General features: G+C 43.2%; 2 protein-coding genes across 4 annotated transcripts; both read left to right on the top strand.

Moving 5' to 3' along the window:
* Positions 1-2,449: 2,449 nt before the first annotated feature.
* Positions 2,450-11,985, top strand: LOC129109392 (frizzled-6-like). The gene is made up of 8 exons (XM_054621452.1): positions 2,450-2,645; positions 3,871-4,333; positions 7,541-7,737; positions 7,830-8,409; positions 8,513-8,932; positions 9,719-9,867; positions 9,968-10,357; positions 10,462-11,985. Exons 2-8 carry the CDS (start codon positions 4,148-4,150, stop codon positions 10,616-10,618), a joined length of 2,079 nt encoding a protein of 692 aa, XP_054477427.1. The 5' UTR covers positions 2,450-2,645; positions 3,871-4,147; the 3' UTR covers positions 10,619-11,985.
* Positions 11,986-12,308: 323 nt separating this feature from the next.
* Positions 12,309-17,348, top strand: LOC129109966 (collagen triple helix repeat-containing protein 1-like). 3 transcript variants are annotated; one of them, XM_054622121.1, is made up of 5 exons: positions 12,309-12,482; positions 13,477-13,554; positions 15,251-15,469; positions 15,586-15,802; positions 16,860-17,348. In XM_054622121.1, the coding sequence occupies exons 1-5, from the start codon at positions 12,369-12,371 to the stop codon at positions 17,000-17,002; spliced, it is 771 nt and encodes a 256-aa protein (XP_054478096.1). In that variant the 5' UTR covers positions 12,309-12,368; the 3' UTR covers positions 17,003-17,348. The 3 variants fall into 3 exon arrangements, with proteins under 3 accessions (XP_054478096.1, XP_054478097.1, XP_054478098.1); XM_054622122.1 differs by lacking the exon at positions 13,477-13,554; XM_054622123.1 differs by lacking the exon at positions 13,477-13,554 and having other exon boundaries at positions 12,309-12,440.
* The last annotated feature ends 97 nt before the right edge of the window (positions 17,349-17,445 follow it).

The raw sequence follows: 17,445 nt of genomic DNA on the forward strand, positions 1-17,445 counted from the left end.
ATGTAACAGCCACAGGCAGCGTATAGACTTCAGAGATGGGGAATAAACAAAGCTCAGCAGTCCTCCAAACAAGCTGGGAGTCATAATTACACCAAGTCCCTCTGGTGTAGCTACAACCTTGACATAATGTGCAACACCTGAATCTGATATCCCACAAGTCTCCTGTGAGATAATACCCAGAAGCACAAGAGAGAAGCAGAGGTCAGCACGGACACCTAAGCTGCTCTGGATACTCTGATTGAAGTACTACTCACTCGCTGTATAATAAGTCGCCCCTGGTCCTCTAATGTGGCTTTTTAATATGCGGACGCCTGGGTATGTATGTATGTGCTTCACCTGAGTGTACAACTGGCTGCTCTTGAGTGGAGTCCCAGGCGAGATCTAGTTATCGATCTGTTCAAGAGTGACCTTCAGACGCATGGCCACAGGCAACTGCTACTGACTGATGAGGGTAGAAGGCGCTTATGGTCCTGAGTCCATCTCCCCAAAAAAACATGCTGTACATGTTTCATAGCTTTGCCTAAATAAGGTTTTGATGATGTGGCTGTTATAGAGAAAAAAAAGCAAATGTACTCATAATCAAATCTAAAAAGAACACCATTAGTGCAAATCAGGACTAATATTCCTCTATCTTTCTCATTGGTGATATCCCTCTCTATCTTTGTCTCCATAAATGTCCCTAATAGGCAGATAATGAATTGCAAATGCCATTATATTCAGCAACATGTGAACACCATGTGATTATTTTGATTATTTTGAATTTCTGTTTGATTTCTGTTTGATACATACTGAGTAAATGACATCATTTTTGGCCTCAGAAAAGATGAAACATGATCCATGAATGTGAATGCATTTAGGATCTGATCATCACAACAAGTAGACCATTGTTTCCTGCTAAAACACTGTAATCTCCTGACTGGAAAACAACCACAGAGCTAAATGTCTCTTTGCGCACACGAGGCATTTATCCACTAATAGCGGAAAACGAACTGGACTGGACTGGGGGGGTGATTTGGGTTGCCAGAGAAGCAGACACCATTAATGCATTAGCCTAACTGTCACTTTCCAAACGCTCCCCAGCTGTCAAAAGGTCTCCTAGCAACAGGCCAGCGCCTCGGGTCCACAAACTATCCGTGTACGAGCACAAAATAATCCTGTTGCATCCATCACCTGGCGCACGCAGACAATCCTCACTAAAATATGTACAGTGCACCTCGCGGCTTGGCAGGAATTCACTGTATTCGACTCTCTCTCTCTCTCTCTCTCTCTCTCTTTTTACGCACCTCATATGAATGTGTTATGATCCAGTCCCGTCCCTCTCTGGCGGCGCCTCCGTAACAATTGTCATCCACTGTCCGAGGGTTGGTGTTGGTCTCTTTTACATCCAGGGTAGCGGAGGAGAGCAGATGCGCTCGGCGATCGCGGACACTTTATTGGTTAGGCTGTAGCACCTAAATTGTTACATTATAACCCCGCCTCTGCGCGGCGGTCACATGAACGTGGACATAGAGGGCGGATACAGCGCCCCCAGCTGGATAATTGGGACACGGCAAGTTGTGTGAACGCCTCTGTGTGTGTGTGTGTGTGTGTGTGTGTGTGTGTGTGTGTGTGTGTGTGTGTGTGTGTGTGTGTGTGTGTGTGTGTGTGTGTGTGTGTGTGTGTGTGTGTGTGTGTGTGTGTGTGTGTGTGTACAGTACGATATGAGCCGGCAGGGGACACCAGGGGTCCTCGTAGGATTTCCTACAGTAAATGAGGAATAGTCTCATTGATTGTTACTGTAATAAGTGGCTGCTCCACTAATGTCCAATAAGAAAACTAATAAGGGTTTTTATATCTATATAATCCTATTTACTTCACATTTAATATGTGAGAAGTTATCTGTACGGTGCCTAAAATAGACTTTTTCTAATTGCATAGCCTTTATCACATTGTGTGGCTATAGTTCTTCATTATCTGTAAACTGATTTGTAGTCCTTTTTCTGGAATACATTTATAAACATCTTCCATCCAGCGGTATTCAGCAAAACTACAGCATCCTCACCCACTAATCCCCATCCAGCGACAACAACTCCTGTTGATATGAATGTTTAAAATAATCCACCGAATGTAACAAAAAAAAAAACATTCACTCGTTGACTTTCTTAATTAAAACCTTACATCTAATTTTTCACAAATTTGAATTTCGGAAATTCTTTGCAGGTTATATCCCAGGCATGTGGCCTTGCAGTGTCCCATCCTTCATGTGCTCATCTGCTCATGTGCAGCGTTCAAGTGCTCCCGTCAATCCCTGAGTGCTGCTGCCGGTGTATCCACGTGCCCCCTTTGCATTGATTGAGAAACTAACCAACATTTTTTTATTTGAACATCGATATTTTCCACCAGAAGGTTTTGATGTACGTATCGTTGTAATGCCATCTGTTGGATGAACGTATCTGTTAAGCGCTCACACCGGTTCATAACGAAATTGCGACTTTCCCAAACGCACTTGAAGGCAGCTTCCTTTCACAGCAGCCGGGACAAGAAAAGACAGAGGGACTGTGCTGGAGCTTGTCGCAGGAAACACGCTACCAAACTCCCCACAGAATTGCACCACCGAGCATTCATGTAGTCGGTTGTTGTACGAACTCCTGGGCTGTCTGTTGGGGGTAAGTGCTCGTGTTTCGTGTTTCGCCCTCATAGTTGTGTTTACTTTCTTGAACCGAAGTTGGTTTCGGCCGCCGTACCATGGCAGCGACCGAGGCAGGGATGTTTACTGTACTCCCTCACCGCCTTTGGCGTCTAATTTACGGGAAAACGTCTTTCCTGCCCGCGACAGACTGACATACTAATATATGCTAAGTCCTGTGCAACGTGATGTGATATGGACGTTTTCACTTTTTTTTTTACTAACTTTACATGTGTGCTTGAAACAGGACGTCTTGTTGCTGGTGGAACGTGTCAACTATCTGCTTTGCTAACTTTTACTGTCTCTTTAATCATTGCTAATATGCTAACCAAAAAGTCTATGCTAATAATCAACCAAAAAGTCTATGCTAATAATCAACCAACTTGCATGCCTACACTCTGCACAATGAGCATTGTTGAAGGTGGTTACTTAACATAAACAGTGGTGTGGTAATATTAGATAAACTCTTACCACCATTGATAACATCAGTATTTGATAATCATCAGGAATTCAAGCACACACATAAACAGCTTTACTCTTTTATTCTTTGAAATCCCAAACTAGTCATGTGTGGGCCCCAATGGAAACCTAAACCTAATGATACTTTGCTTTTGTATTCATTAGAAAAGCATTACATTCTGTCAGGCTTTCTAGAGGTTTTTTTTTAGTCTAGTGTGTGAAACAGTGACACAGTTTAATGTGCATCAACAAGCTGAGACTCATTCCACTGAATCAGCCTGGCTCTTTAGCATTCCCCACCTAGTGTTAAAACATGCATTTAAAGTGAGCACGTGGATTGACTGGATTTTAGTCCCCCTAATTGCATTTGACTGATGTGTCTCCAAAACAGTCTCAAACTGGAGTATGAGGACCTCATGGGACTGCTAGAGGTGCCCTGGAAAATGCTTGATTCATTTTAATTTTAATTTGCTAAACCTAATTTCATCCTTTAGTTGATGATTACAAAGAGAGGTTGTGTGATAGACTGCTTTGATGATAGGGCTTCGGTCTGTCTCTGCTCTGCAATTCTGTAGTAAATGCAGTAATAACCACTTACAAAAATCTTCTCAGCTGTGGTTCCTGAAGACAAATCTTCATCAAATACGGGATTAACTTGTGTGCCAAAACGAGCCTCTCAAGATAAGTTTTAGTTGCTTTGTAGATGAAAGTGTGAATCCATTTTAATATAATTACTTTATTTTCAGGGATGTGGGATTCTTTGTGTGACCCAGAGGTACATGCTGACCAATGATGGGAAAGTGTTACCTGCTGCTATGCCCATCAGCTCCATTGAGATGACCCCAGGAGAAGTGAAATGTGGATGACAGTGTGAGCCAGTGGAATTCAACGTTTGGGCCAAGATATCCTCCCACTGAGCCAAAAAGAAACCTGTTCTAGGTTACACACGCACGCGCACACACACACACACACACACACACACACACACAAAAATTCACTCACACACTTCAAATCAGCCTTGCAATGCAGATGCCAGGACCACTGTGGGCGTGCCTGGCTCTGATATGGGTGGGAAGCTGCAGTGCCCACAGCCTGTTTACCTGTGAGCCCATCAAAGTGCATCGATGCTTAGGGATGCCCTACAACATGACCTTCTTTCCCAACATGATGGCGCACTACGACCAAGATATCGCAGCAGCTAATATGGAGGTGAGTCCTCATCGCATCCTCATAATATTGGCCTTGTTGGGCATTAGCCAATCAATCTTGTTCACTTCCAATAGAGTTTTGTTTACTTATTCACTTATTTATTTATAAAACAGTAGTATGTAAAATATGCAGTTACATTTTTTTAATTTAAACATATTGTATGTATTGTTTGGTTATGACTTTTCTCAATCAATTCTTTATTTAAAGACCAAACAGATTTGATCCTGCCTTTTAAATTGTGATTTTTGCAAGTATTTGGTTTAACACTAAACATTGTTAAAATTCCCCCAAAAAGTTCCCCAAAAAAAACCATTCAGAATATATGAGGTATGAGCTTCAATGATGAACTGGAACACACTGATACCGAATATATCTGTGATACTGTCATACAGTTAGGAATAAATTGCTTCTCCCGACCTTAAAGTGCTTTAAGGGGGAAACTTTATGTTAAGTGGTTTCACAGCTGCTTACCCACATTTTAAAGAATCTCATCAGTCTGGGTTTCCATGGAGAGTTATAATTATATTGGCCTATGATAGAAAAAGGAAGCTTCATCTGCTTGTAAATATAATGATAATTCAAGTCGCATATTTAACGACAGTCAATTTAATCTCAAAATAATTTCAATGCACTGTGCTGCTATTAGTGCTGTCAGTGGCTTTAGTCTATAAATGTCAGTGTCTGTTAGCCTTCAGAAGCGCATATTGATTGAACCGTAATTACGATTTGTGATGATCATTAACAAGAAAACACAATTCACCAGCCACTGTTTGTTGACAAATCATACCCGGTTGTTATAGAGCACTCTCTAGTCAATATGTTCTTTTGTATTGTTGTTGTTAACATGATAACTATGAAATTATACACTTGCTCTGAATTGGGATGTTTTATATCATTATTTGTATGATGGCAGGGTTATAACTTGCACCACAAAAGTTGATTGCGCATTTCCTAGTTATGCCGACACTCAAATGTCAGTCAACAGTTGCCATGGGAAACGCCTACCCGGACACTTGTTCGGATAGTTTTTTTCACAAATATGTCAACAAAAGATATTAGCCTCTCATCAAAAAAGTGGAAAGATATGCACAATAACTGCAGTATCATTATAATTCATATTTTTCTACAAAGTGAGGACAATTCAAATTTCGACTTTTGTCACTGTCCTTGTTTTTTTTTAACATGTCTTTGTAGACCAAGTGTGGTCTTGTGTCTCTTCTCAGCCATGAACTCAATTTCTGTAGAGATGCGTTTAGAGTCCTGGCATTCCTGCCAGGGTTTGGTTACACACATTTGGTGTCAGAGTGTTGAGCGTGAACAGTGATCTGTTGAAGGAGTCTTTTGTGTGGCATCTGGCAAAGGTATAGGCTTCTTATTTCACAGCAGCAACCTTGGCCACGGGCAACTTCATCGACTTTGTTGTGAGGGGCCTTTGATTTCTAGAGGAAGGGGAGGGACACACCCAGTCTCTCACACAAAGCCTTCCCGGCATACCACGACGAGTATTCTCTCTGTTAATCACTCACTCATTTCCCCCCTGTACAGGGTATTGCCTCTACAGCTCTGTCTCCCAGGTGACTTGCTTACAATCCCTGGCCTACATTCTACATTACATACTAGACATAGCTGTCTTTGAAAGCTTACAGTGATTTATGACAACGCCCTGACTCTATAATCAAGCAGACTTCGGCTTCGTTATGGGCTCAGTCCAGCCTATCAGTAGGATTTTCCGGAGGAGGGTTAACCTTTTTCCGCCCTTGGTCCCAGATTCCACCGTGTGTGCCAGCTTTTGAAACTGAAAAGTTTGAAGTGTTAGAATACAAACATAATGGGAAGAGTAATTGATGTACTGTAACGGACAGGGAAACACTTGAGAGTCTTAAAAGTTTGAGTGAGAGTTTGAAAAGTGATTTTCTAGAAACATTTAATCCTTGAAATACTTTGCTATGAAATTATCCGCAGAGGATTTTCGCTTTTAAGAGCGAATCAGCTCAACTTGTTCTGCTGATCCTGTTTGAAAGTTTCTGAAACGAGGGCAGTTTTTACAGTAACTCTGCTGTGAAGCAAATAAAGGTCAGATTGTTGAGCAATGGGGAGGAATTGCGAGGAACTCCGGGACCTCCACAGGAGAGAAACAAGGACGCTTACTGTCAGAGAGGGCAAGCCCAGGCCCCAGAGACACGGGCCTACTGCCAGACTGGATTTCAGAAAAAAAAAAGTCAAGAGGAAACATTGAATAGTCCACTGTGTTGGAATGTATGCGTTTGTTTTGTGTACAAATATTAGCATTAGAGGCTGACAGTTCATGCATGTTGGTCTGGTAATGGTTGATGAGGTTTAAACAAAGAGTCTGCACTGCTTCTAAAACATCCAGGTGGTATTAGTGCACATAGTAGTTTAGAAGCAATAATAAAGGAGCCTATAAAATATATACTAACTCAAAATCCAAGGATTTAGAAACATCACTTGTTTAACTTGAATCAAGTCGTCTTCAGGGTAAACTGTGCATGCAACTGGTAAATCCACACATTTTGTTGTAGATACACTAATACAGTGGCTCAGCAGCAGCCTAACCTATCAACAGCTCTGCGCATTCCAGCCTTCCTGGCCAGTCGTTGTGTGTTTCCAAACGTCCGAGCAGTCATTTCCTGCCACCTATAATAACCCCCCCCTCCCCTCTGCGTCTCAGTCCTAAAGCTTTTGACCAGCGTGTTGAAACGGAAGAATATGGTTCCCAGCCAGTGAATGGGCCCCTTTGTGTGGCGCTATAGATCACTGCAGATCAACAAAACGAAGTTAATACGTATATGGTTTGTAACTCCCCATAAAGAAGCAAAGTTTACTTGTGACCCATCATCACCACTTCTATATGTCTATGGGTTATTATAACCAGGTCATCTAAAGTCTTGTTTTTCTTTCACCCATTTTATCCTGCAGGCTTCAAGACGTCAAATTCAATTCACAAGAAAAAGGATTGCTATTATCTGCATGAAGTGATCATGTTTTCAGGGTTGAAAGCAATGTTTTTGGTCTGAAAGTGTAAATGCTTAATTTTTTATGATAAAAGGTGCTTAAACTCACACAGTGTGTATATGTTCTCTCTTAGAACACACTGGGCAAGTTCATGTATGTTCAGATCAACGTCAAGCACGGCTCGCAACCTCTCATATTGACCAGCTTGTCTCTGACTTGTCTCTCTATCTCCAGCCGTTCATGCCCCTGGCAAACCTGCGCTGCTCTCCAGACGTCCACCACTTCCTGTGCCAAGCCTTTGTCCCAGCATGCACCGAGGAAAACACGGTGATCCATCCATGCCGAGAGCAGTGCGAGGCCGTCCTGTCGGACTGCGAGGAGGATATCCGTATTTTTGGTATCACCTGGCCTCCTGAGCTACAGTGTGACAGGTAAGAAAACCACAATTACACACAATCCACAAGAGCAAGACCTGTGGTTGATCAGTCCATTCAAGGGTTTGTTTATTTGTTTTTTAAATTAGTTTGGACCCATGTGGCTCTCCCGGTGGTCCGACACTCCCTGCAACCACTCCATTGACCTCCTCATCAGCTAAGCGGGACCTTGGCTTCTGGTGCCCACTGCAGCTGAAGACCAAACCGGGTTACGCTTCATCTTTCCTGGGCGCCCAGGACTGTGCTCCGCCTTGCTCCAACATGTACTTCAAACCCCACGACATCGAATTCGCCAAGAACTTCGTCGGCGTGTGCTCCATCATCTGCTTGGGCGCCACGCTCTTCACCTTCCTCACTTTCCTCATCGACGTCAAACGTTTCCGCTACCCGGAGCGCCCCATAATCTTCTACGCCGTCTGCTACAGCTTCGTGTCGCTCATATACTTCATCGGTTTCCTGCTGGGGAACAATGCGGCCTGCACCAAAGCGTCTCACCCTGCCGCCGTGGACACGGTGGTGCTGGGCTCTCAGAGTAAAGGCTGCACTCTACTCTTTATGCTGCTCTACTTCTTCTCCATTGCCGGCATCGTCTGGTGGGTCATCCTCACCATCACCTGGTTCCTGGCAGCTGGACCCAAGTGGAGCTGTGAGGCCATAGAAAAGAAAGCGGTAAAGGTTTTAAGAATTTACAAAAATGTAAATGTAAAATTTGAGCAAATGCAAGTTCCTGGCAGCTGTTGAAATTATTGATCCACGTGGCTTCTGTCTTTAGGTGTGGTTCCACTCTGCTGCCTGGGGGATCCCCGGGGTGCTTACCGTCATGCTGCTGGCTCTGAACAAGGTCGAAGGGGACAACATCAGCGGAGTTTGCTTTGTGGGTCTCTACGACCTGGACGCCCTGCGCTACTTTGTCCTGGCCCCTCTGTGTGTGGGCGTCGTGGTCGGCCTCTTCCTCATCCTGGCGGGCATCGTCTCTCTAAACCACGTGCGGCAGGTCATCCAGCACGACGAGCGCAACCAGGAGAAGCTGAAGAAGTTCATGATCCGCATCGGAGTGTTCAGCTGCCTCTACCTGGTCCCGCTGGTCACCCTGTTAGCCTGCTACACCTACGAACAGAGTCACCGCAGCACCTGGGAGAGTACCTGGATCAACGACCGCTGTCAAGAGTACAGCATCCCCTGCTCCTACAAGGTAGGCGTGGCTTAATCCCCCTGCAGAAGGTGTTAGCACTCTGAACAAGTAAAGGCCAAAGGAGACATTAGAAAAGACTTTCAAACTCAAGGTTGATCCTGTTGGTTTAAAGGTCTGCGGCATGTTATGGTTGACTAAAAGGGAGCGAAAAGCTAATGTTAGCATGTGTAAAAAGGGCAAGGTCAATGTACGTTCTAAATGTTGAAATTACTAATAAATGCTCAAAGGCCTAATATTGTTTCAAAGTTTTAAAAATCAGGGTCAAACGAAGCTCTAGATGTGGTCTGATTACATCATTTAACACAAATAGCTACAAAAAAAGGGCACTTACAGAAGGTATTAAGGTGTTTTATTGAGAGGACAGTATTGGGGTGAAAACAACAATGGATACAACATAAATAAAAATAAACTCTTTGTGAGCTGCCTTCTGAACTTCTGAAGGACATTTTTCCATAAATATCCATTACAAAAAAACAAATACATGACATTCATTATCGATCCCAAAACATCTGTTGTTTTTTATAATTCATTTTAAAATAGCTGTCCATATAGAAACCACTATTAGTCCAAAAATGTGTTGTGTATTACAGGAGCTAATGTGTGACAATGATCAGGAGAAAGAGGAAAAATCAAAGAAAACGTAAAAGAACAATAAAACGGTAGCTTAGTCATCTGGTAAATATCAGTGTATGAGCCCTAAAGTTCAAAAGCTTGATTTTGTCTTTTAAATTGGTTTTGTTGTAGTTTATGACTCAATGACAGTTTGTTTATGTCTCTTTGTTCCAGACAAAAGAGCACGACCGCCCTGACCTCTCCCTGTTTCTGGTGAAATACTTAATGACGCTGGTGGTCGGAATATCTGCCGTGTTCTGGGTCAGCAGTAAAAAAACCTGCTCTGAGTGGGCCTACTTCTTCAACAGGACCCGCAAGAGAGAGTAAGACCATGTCTCATGTCCTTTCACATGTTCAAATTCAGTTTCCATGAGTAACGAATCTGCATTTTCACCATAAACCCTCATGTTCTCTGTCCCGCAGTCCAATCAGTGAGAGCCGCCGGGTGCTGCAGGAGTCTTGCGAGTTCTTCCTCAAGCACAACAGCCGTGTCCAGCACAAGAAGCATCACTACAAGCCGAACTCCCACAAGCTCAAGGTCATCTCCAAGTCCATGGGCACGAGCACCGGCGCCGCACCCACAAGCGCGTCAGCCAGCGCAACCAATCAAGGGGCCTCTGCGCTGGGCAATCACGAGCCCCGCGCGCACGGTTCTCAGTCTGAGGCCTCGGTAAGGGAGCACCTGGACAGGGGCACCTCCAGCCGAAGCTCCAGGAGGGGGGAGAGGGAAGGGGGAGAGAGGCGTAGCAGAGGGGGGAGCTCCTGTAAGATCAGCAGCCGCTCCGGGAGCATGCACAGAGTCCCAGATGGGAGGTAAGTGAGACAGAAGTGAAATACGTTCGCTATCTTTTTGGTTCTGATAAGCACAGATGTAACACTTACTCTGCTTACTGATAATCCCTGATGTGCTGCTTTAGGATGACTCCGAGGAGCGAGCTGTCAGAGGCCAGGCAGGGCCCCAGTGCGCAGCAGCATCCGGCTTTAAACCTATCACACAGGACCGTCCAGGACCCCGGCCACCAGCTGGCTCACCAGGTGCCCGAGGAGAGCAAGGGCGCAAGGGAAAGCAACTGATGAGACATCTCACCCATCCCCAAATTTGTCCCTGCATCCATCCACCTTGAATCCAACCAGTCCCACTTGTTTCATGTGTCTGTGCATGATTGTATTGGTTACCTTGTAGTCAGTGAATGTTTGTTGCCAGCAACATATCGCATACCTCTAGTATTTTAAATGTGGTATGTTTGGACCAGAATCTGGGTTTTAGCTCAGGATTTAAAGGGGTTGGATTATTGAAAGTGGCTGTGTCTTTCAGCTTTACTGAGCTTTTTGGCCATTTGCTATATACCTAAATGTTGCAACAGCTCAGCTGTGCTCCACCTACACAACTACCAATGTGATACCAATGTAAAAACTTTAGGTCTACTGTTTTTGTAGATTTGTAGCTCAATAGCATTGAATGCAGACTAGAAAATACATGCAATATAAATGTAAATATTATTTTTGTTTTATTAGAAACAGTCTTTCACTGGACTAGTCGCTACACTGAGAGTTATGATAAGAAAGGTCATGATATTGCCAAACATTCTACTTCAAAAAAAGTCTTCCTGCGGTAAAACAGTTTTATGAATGTCTTATTGTTTTTCCTAGAAAGATGGTTTCCCGCGAAAAGACTCATCTTGTAATACACAAAGTGTGTTCTTAACTGCTCCTTTGATAAAGGCTTACTCTTAAACTGTACTTGGTTTTTAGACAATGCTGAATTTTGATTTTATACGTTTTTTTTCAAAGACTGTACTTTTACTTAATGTTTGTTTTGCGTTAGTACTAGTTTCTATTGCACAAACACATATTGTGCAGACTTCTCTTTTTAAAGAAGTGTCCTGTGAATTTGGATAAAGTACAGCTTTATAGTTTTCTACAAAAATGTGCCTTCCCTTGAGTAGTTCCTCATCTTCAAAGGACTTCAAAGAAGCGACAGATGTTGTGCACGTGTGATGTCTACCTGTGTGTAAATCCATATGATTTAGAAATCGGATTGAGGAAACGGATCAAATGGGCTTTGCACTATTTATCAAAAGAAGAACAAACCACTAATAAGTACGTATGAATAGTCATTAACTAACAGAAAAAAAGAGAGAAGTTTGGTCAGGGGTTAAAAATAACATATGGTCACAGACCATATATTTCTCCTTAAAGTGCTTCCAGAATCCCTTCTGTGATGTATCTGTCATGCTGTAATGTCTGTTTTGCTGTTTAAGGGATTGATTCTTCCCTTGAGGCTCTGTGCCTTTTTATATTTGGGAGACCATTCCAATAACGCCAATTAAAAGGGAGTCATTTTCTGTTGTACCTGTATATTCTTATTCTGGCATGTGGACAGGGGTCGCATCTTAGACTTAGTGTAGTCTATGAAATGCTCTATAAATCTTTTGTGAGCCATTTTTACTGTTTTTTTTTTTTTTTTAATAAATGTAGCCTATTTTGTCTGCTGAATTTTGTATCAATCCAATTTCATTTTAATAAAAATATAATTGAATAAAACAATATGTGTGAGTCAGTCACTGCTATTTATGATAGATTTCACTTAAAAAAAAGTCAAAAAGAGTCAAATGATCACATTAACTCCATATTGTGTACACTGGCACTCCTTTACAGCCCATATATGTCCATCACAGGGATGTTGTCAGACTTTTTTTTTCCTCAGAGAACTCTTCTGCAAGTTGACTGGCTCCTTCCCTCCTTCCCTCCTCGTCCTGCCCTCCTCTGGACTAGAGCTGTCTGGAGCTGGAGTCGAACTGTCGCCCGCAGCCGTCTGTTATGCATGATGTCTCCTCTCGCTGCCCGCGTGCTGCTTCTTGTCTGCTTGGCTTTACCTCTTTATGGCGTGGAAAAGGTGAGAAATAGAGGATACCGAAAGGATCCTGACGCCGACAAGGTAAGATCTATGATCATTACCAAAAAAAACTAGGACACTAAGACACGTGCCCATTCCACGAGAGATGTATGCGATTTGGACCGATTTTTTTTGTTTTCCTTCACGGAAATTAATTTAAAATGGGCACACGTGAAATTATAGCAATTATACTCAAGTGGATTTATTGCCATTTGTCGTGCTTTGTTGTATTTGTAATGCATCTATTTCAACATTCATGAGGCACTTTACTTTTTAAGTTCCTGCAACTCATACTGAGAAAACTTTTTTTTTTGCACTGTTTGCCAGTGCTAACTTTAAACGACTGATTTAACCCCAAACAAAAATACATAAGTAAAGCAATATGCTGATGCATCCACATGTATGCTTACAGTGCAATATGTGTTTGGTCACAACTTTTCCAAAAGTACCTGGTCACCGCAGCAGATGAGACATGCTGTTTTATAGCTTTTGTGTGGTCAGCTGGTTCTCTATTATTCCAAGTCTGGCTGCTCTCCAGCAGACTGAGTGGACTGAGAACAAAAAAAATCCCCAACAGGAAGTTGGGATCTGGCTCATACTGTCCATCTGTCTCTCTCTTTGTTATCTGTCTGTCTTACAAGGTGAAAATGGTGTGGGGGGGGATTCTGAAATGATATATATATTTAAAAATACAAAAGCAGGGCTCAACTTTTTCAATTCAGACCTACCCCAATCTTTGAGTATCCTTGTTTAGAATCGCATAAGCCTCCTTGCTTTGCTGAAGTTGGAGAGAGAAGGAACAAAGTGGACACACATTTCTCTCCTCAATCTCTGGGGGATTCAACTGAAAGTGAAACGGGTGTTTATTATTTTGCTGGGACTCAGCCCTTAGGGACTCCTAGAAGTCTGCATACCCCACTTTGGGAACCACAACAAGCAGTTGCTCTCCATTATCCTCCAGAGTCATGAGTCGCATTTGAGAGACCACAGCAGAGGGATATAATGAATAGCACCTTATGTTACCATTTGTATCTAGTGCACTGGGAATGACGCAGAAAAGCCCAACTGCACTAGACACTCTGGAGAAGGAAGAGCTGCCAATTTGAACAACATGGTAATCATAAAATCCTGTCTTGCATCCTCCTGAGATCCTGCAATCTAAAAAGTCTCAAAGCCAGGCATTATATCCCCGCTGTGCATGCTCCTGGAGAGCTTCAGCCCCTTGCTTCGGTGTTGACTAATGCATGAAACACTACTGATTCCTCAGCACTTTCTTGCGGCAAATGCAGCCTTTGTGCTTCAGTTACAGTAATGGACTTTGTGCTACTAACATTCAGTGGAGCTGGAGTGTGTAATTCATGCAGACTGGCAGCACCACTACAGAAACAGCAGACTGGAAGCTGATATAAAAGTCAGCTGTGTTGCATATTAAAGACAGAGGTTTCATTCATTAGTCTGCTTTGAAATGTCTCCAGAAACCCAACCCTTAATAAAACTCTGAGACGTTTCCTTGCTAAATATCAACCAGACTGGCTCTGTATTTTCACATTTAGCTGCCTATTAGCCGAGGTGCTTGGAACTTTTGTCCCTTTTCCTTCAGGACAAATTCCAGATCTATTACAACACATGCATATCAATCTGTTGGTCCCATTACAGACTTCCCAGTTTGCCCATAGAGATGACATCAGACCTCACATCTCCAGGTTGCTCCAGCATAGCCGCATGCTAATGGCAAAAGCAGACGCAAGCATCTGTTTCGCAGCAGCTGGCATTAGACTATTGAACACATTAAAGCCTCCCCACATTAAAGCCATTTTCCAGATTCAAGTCATTGGATATATATTTTTTTTCTACCTCATCTCAGGGACTCAAGTCCAGACAAGATGTTGATACTGGAGTAAAAACTCTTTGTTCTCCTCTTCTGCTTATGGGGACTTTTTCTTTTTCTTTTTTTTAAATGCCTTTTGGCCATGTGCCTGTAAAACTGCTCCACAGCTGCACGCTAAGCTAAAGGGCAGCAATGACCGAGCAAAAAAGCCCAAACCCCGAATTCTTTTGGCATTAGCGTTTGCTTAAGGGCGAGGTAGCACTTCTACATGTCGGTTTATGTCTGAGCCCAGACTAAATGAATGAGTGTATGACACTTACAGATCACAGAGCCAAAAATAAAACCCAACTTTAAAAAAGTTGACCCAAGCACTGTAATCTGTTGGTTGAAATGTCTCTTTGAGGAACACATAAAGCTATTTGGATCGTCGTTGTGTCAGTCTCTGTATGTGGTAGGGCAGTTTCAAAAGCCCCCCCTCCTCTCTCTGTTTGTCTGAGTCAGCTTGAGTAAGATCAGCATCTGTTTAAACAAAGCAGGAGACTCGGCTGGACAATGAATCACACCGTTAGTCGTGTGGCCGAACACCTACTAATTCAGGATGTCACCGGGCCTTTATTTAGTTCCTCATTAACACACGATCTGTCATCCACTTGCTTCATGGCCTCACGGTTGCTGGTTCTATTGCTTTGCCTTGGTCCGGATCACATCTGTTTTTACACTTTATTCAAGCCCTTTGGCAGTGTATTTCTTTATGCCACTAGTTAATGAGGTTTAATCGGGCTTCTTGTGTGTGATGGTTGGATGAATGGCAGCATTTAGTTGCATGCAGCCCCAAAAACAGGGACCTATCCCCCCAGGGAGAAAGAAAGAAAATCTGAAACAGGAAGTTGGATAACAATAGACTCTACTTATGTTGTTGCATTCCTGAATCCTTCATCACTACTTCCTTTTCCCCTTTTTTTAATTAATTTTTTTCCCGCAGTTTGGCAGTTGCATTCAGGGACCAGCAGGCACCCCTGGCAGAGAGGGTAACCCCGGAAACAACGGCATCCCGGGGACGCCGGGCATCCCCGGCCGCGACGGGCTCAAAGGCGAGAAAGGCGAGTGCATCAACGAGATCTTTGAGGAACCCTGGAGGCCCAACTACAAGCAGTGCGCCTGGAACTCTCTGAATTATGGCATTGACCTGGGAAAAATAGCTGTAAGTATAATGGGGAATGTGGGTGTCCATTTCAATCATTTAACCAATTCACAGAAATCTTATACAAACACCACAATGTATTGAAGTGGCCAAACCGCCCTATGTTGCGTTTGCAGGACTGTACGTTCACCAAGCTGCGTTCGGACAGCGCCCTCAGAGTCCTCTTCAGTGGCTCCCTCAGACTCAAGTGTAAAAACGCATGCTGCCAGAGGTGGTACTTCACCTTCAATGGAGCCGAGTGCACTGGACCCCTGCCCATAGAGTCCATCATCTACTTAGACCAAGGGAGTCCTGAGCTCAACTCAACCATCAACATCCACAGAACGTCCTCAGGTACGACTCAAGGCATTGTGTAATAAACCTTAACTAAAAACATGTTTTTCCAGTGCTATATAATGCTTTAGCTTAAAGCGACAGTTCAACATTTTGGGAAATACAAGAGTTACACGTTAGCTAGATGAGCTTTAGCTACAGCCAGTGAGCTTAGCTTAGCATACAGACTGGAAGCAGGGGGAAACATTACATTACAGTCATTTAGCAGACGCTTTTATCCAAAGCGACTTACAATCAGTATTATATTACATATCATTCACCCATTCACACACTGATGACAGGCTACCATGCAACATCCAGTCCACACCGATGGCAAGCCTTCGGGAGAAACTTGGGGTTAAGTGTCTTGCCCAAGGACACATCTGCCGAGGCCGGGTATCGAACCACCGATCCTCTGATTGGAGAACTACCTTGCTCTCCACTACGCCACAGCCGCCCCTGTTAGCCTTGCTACGTCCAAATGTGACAAAATCCGCCCAGTGGCACCTTTAAAGCTCTCAAAGTAACAAGTTATATCTAGTTTGTTTAGTCCTTGCAAAAACCTGACTATAAAAATGTGAAGTTGCGGTTTAGAGGGGTGTTTGTGCTGCAGTATTTCTTAGCCAGCAGCACTTAACTTCCTAATGTTTTCACCAGTGGCCTTCCGGAAGTTACTGCTCCAAGCTTCCGTTAGCTGTGAACCCAGACAAGGCTAGCGACTTTACTCCTTTAAAATAAAAATTAAAAATGTATTCTTTTTTTTTGTGTTATCTTCGCACAGAGCTAAGCTAGCTGTCACCTCTTCGTGCTAAGCTAAGCTAACCGGAAGAGAGCTCATCTAACTCTCGGCAAGGGAGCACATTTCCCATAAATGTCTAGGTATTCCCTTTTCAGTGCTTATTTAACTGCTGTAGATGCTTTAAAGCCTCGCCAACAGCCTTTTAATTAAAGTTACTCTCTTCCAATCTGGAAAGTTCATCACTGTGTCAGGAAACAATTTCCATCTCTGGAAGCAGTTTGGGTTGTTCCCTGAAACTCATTTGTACCGTCTTCTTTTTTTTCTTCTCCCTCTCTGCAGTTGAAGGGCTGTGTGAGGGGGTCAAAGCAGGGCTGGTGGATGTGGCTGTGTGGGTGGGGACCTGTGCTGACTATCCCAGAGGTGACGCATCTACAGGGTGGAATTCAGTATCCAGGATTATCATTGAGGAACTGCCAAAATAAAATAAAGAGAGTTACATGTCAGGGAGGGGCCGGTCCTGGTAGTGTGGCAGTGTGTTATTTGACCATCCTAAACGATCAGGTACGGTTTGTTGAGGCGTCACAGCATCACTGATGGTAACTTGAATGTTTTCTTTTTTTAAATACTAGTTGACAGGCCTATAAACAAGAATACTGTGTGATTCTGTCCACCAGAAATAAATGTTGTACTGTAGCTTTCCTGCTTATGGGTGCTGCTGTTGGTAATACAGTAACCATTCAACAGACATTGTGACAAGACATTGACAATATTTAAACTATGTACTCATGTGACATTTTTGTATTCATTATTACTGTTAATAAAGTCATCTTTTTTTAAAGAATTTAACTCCAGCTTTATAACTACATGTGACATTAAGGAGCTTGTAAATACCCTGCGTTAAATTCAGTGTAGCTAAAAGTTATAC

The sequence above is a fragment of the Anoplopoma fimbria genome, chromosome 20, assembly GCF_027596085.1.
Source record: "Anoplopoma fimbria isolate UVic2021 breed Golden Eagle Sablefish chromosome 20, Afim_UVic_2022, whole genome shotgun sequence".
NCBI lineage: Eukaryota > Metazoa > Chordata > Actinopteri > Perciformes > Anoplopomatidae > Anoplopoma > Anoplopoma fimbria.

Excerpts from the sequence above, each read along its gene's own strand:
- LOC129109392 (XM_054621452.1), top strand. The coding sequence starts at position 4,148 with ATGCAGATGCCAGGACCACTGTGGGCGTGCCTGGCTCTGATATGGGTG. Across the intron at positions 8,933-9,718 it reads GCATCCCCTGCTCCTACAAG|ACAAAAGAGCACGACCGCCC; the intron begins GTAGGCGTGGCT and ends TCTTTGTTCCAG. Across the intron at positions 9,868-9,967 it reads AACAGGACCCGCAAGAGAGA|TCCAATCAGTGAGAGCCGCC; the intron begins GTAAGACCATGT and ends TCTGTCCCGCAG.
- LOC129109966 (XM_054622121.1), top strand. The coding sequence starts at position 12,369 with ATGATGTCTCCTCTCGCTGCCCGCGTGCTGCTTCTTGTCTGCTTGGCT. Across the intron at positions 13,555-15,250 it reads CTGCCAATTTGAACAACATG|TTTGGCAGTTGCATTCAGGG; the intron begins GTAATCATAAAA and ends TTTTTCCCGCAG. Across the intron at positions 15,803-16,859 it reads CATCCACAGAACGTCCTCAG|TTGAAGGGCTGTGTGAGGGG; the intron begins GTACGACTCAAG and ends CCCTCTCTGCAG.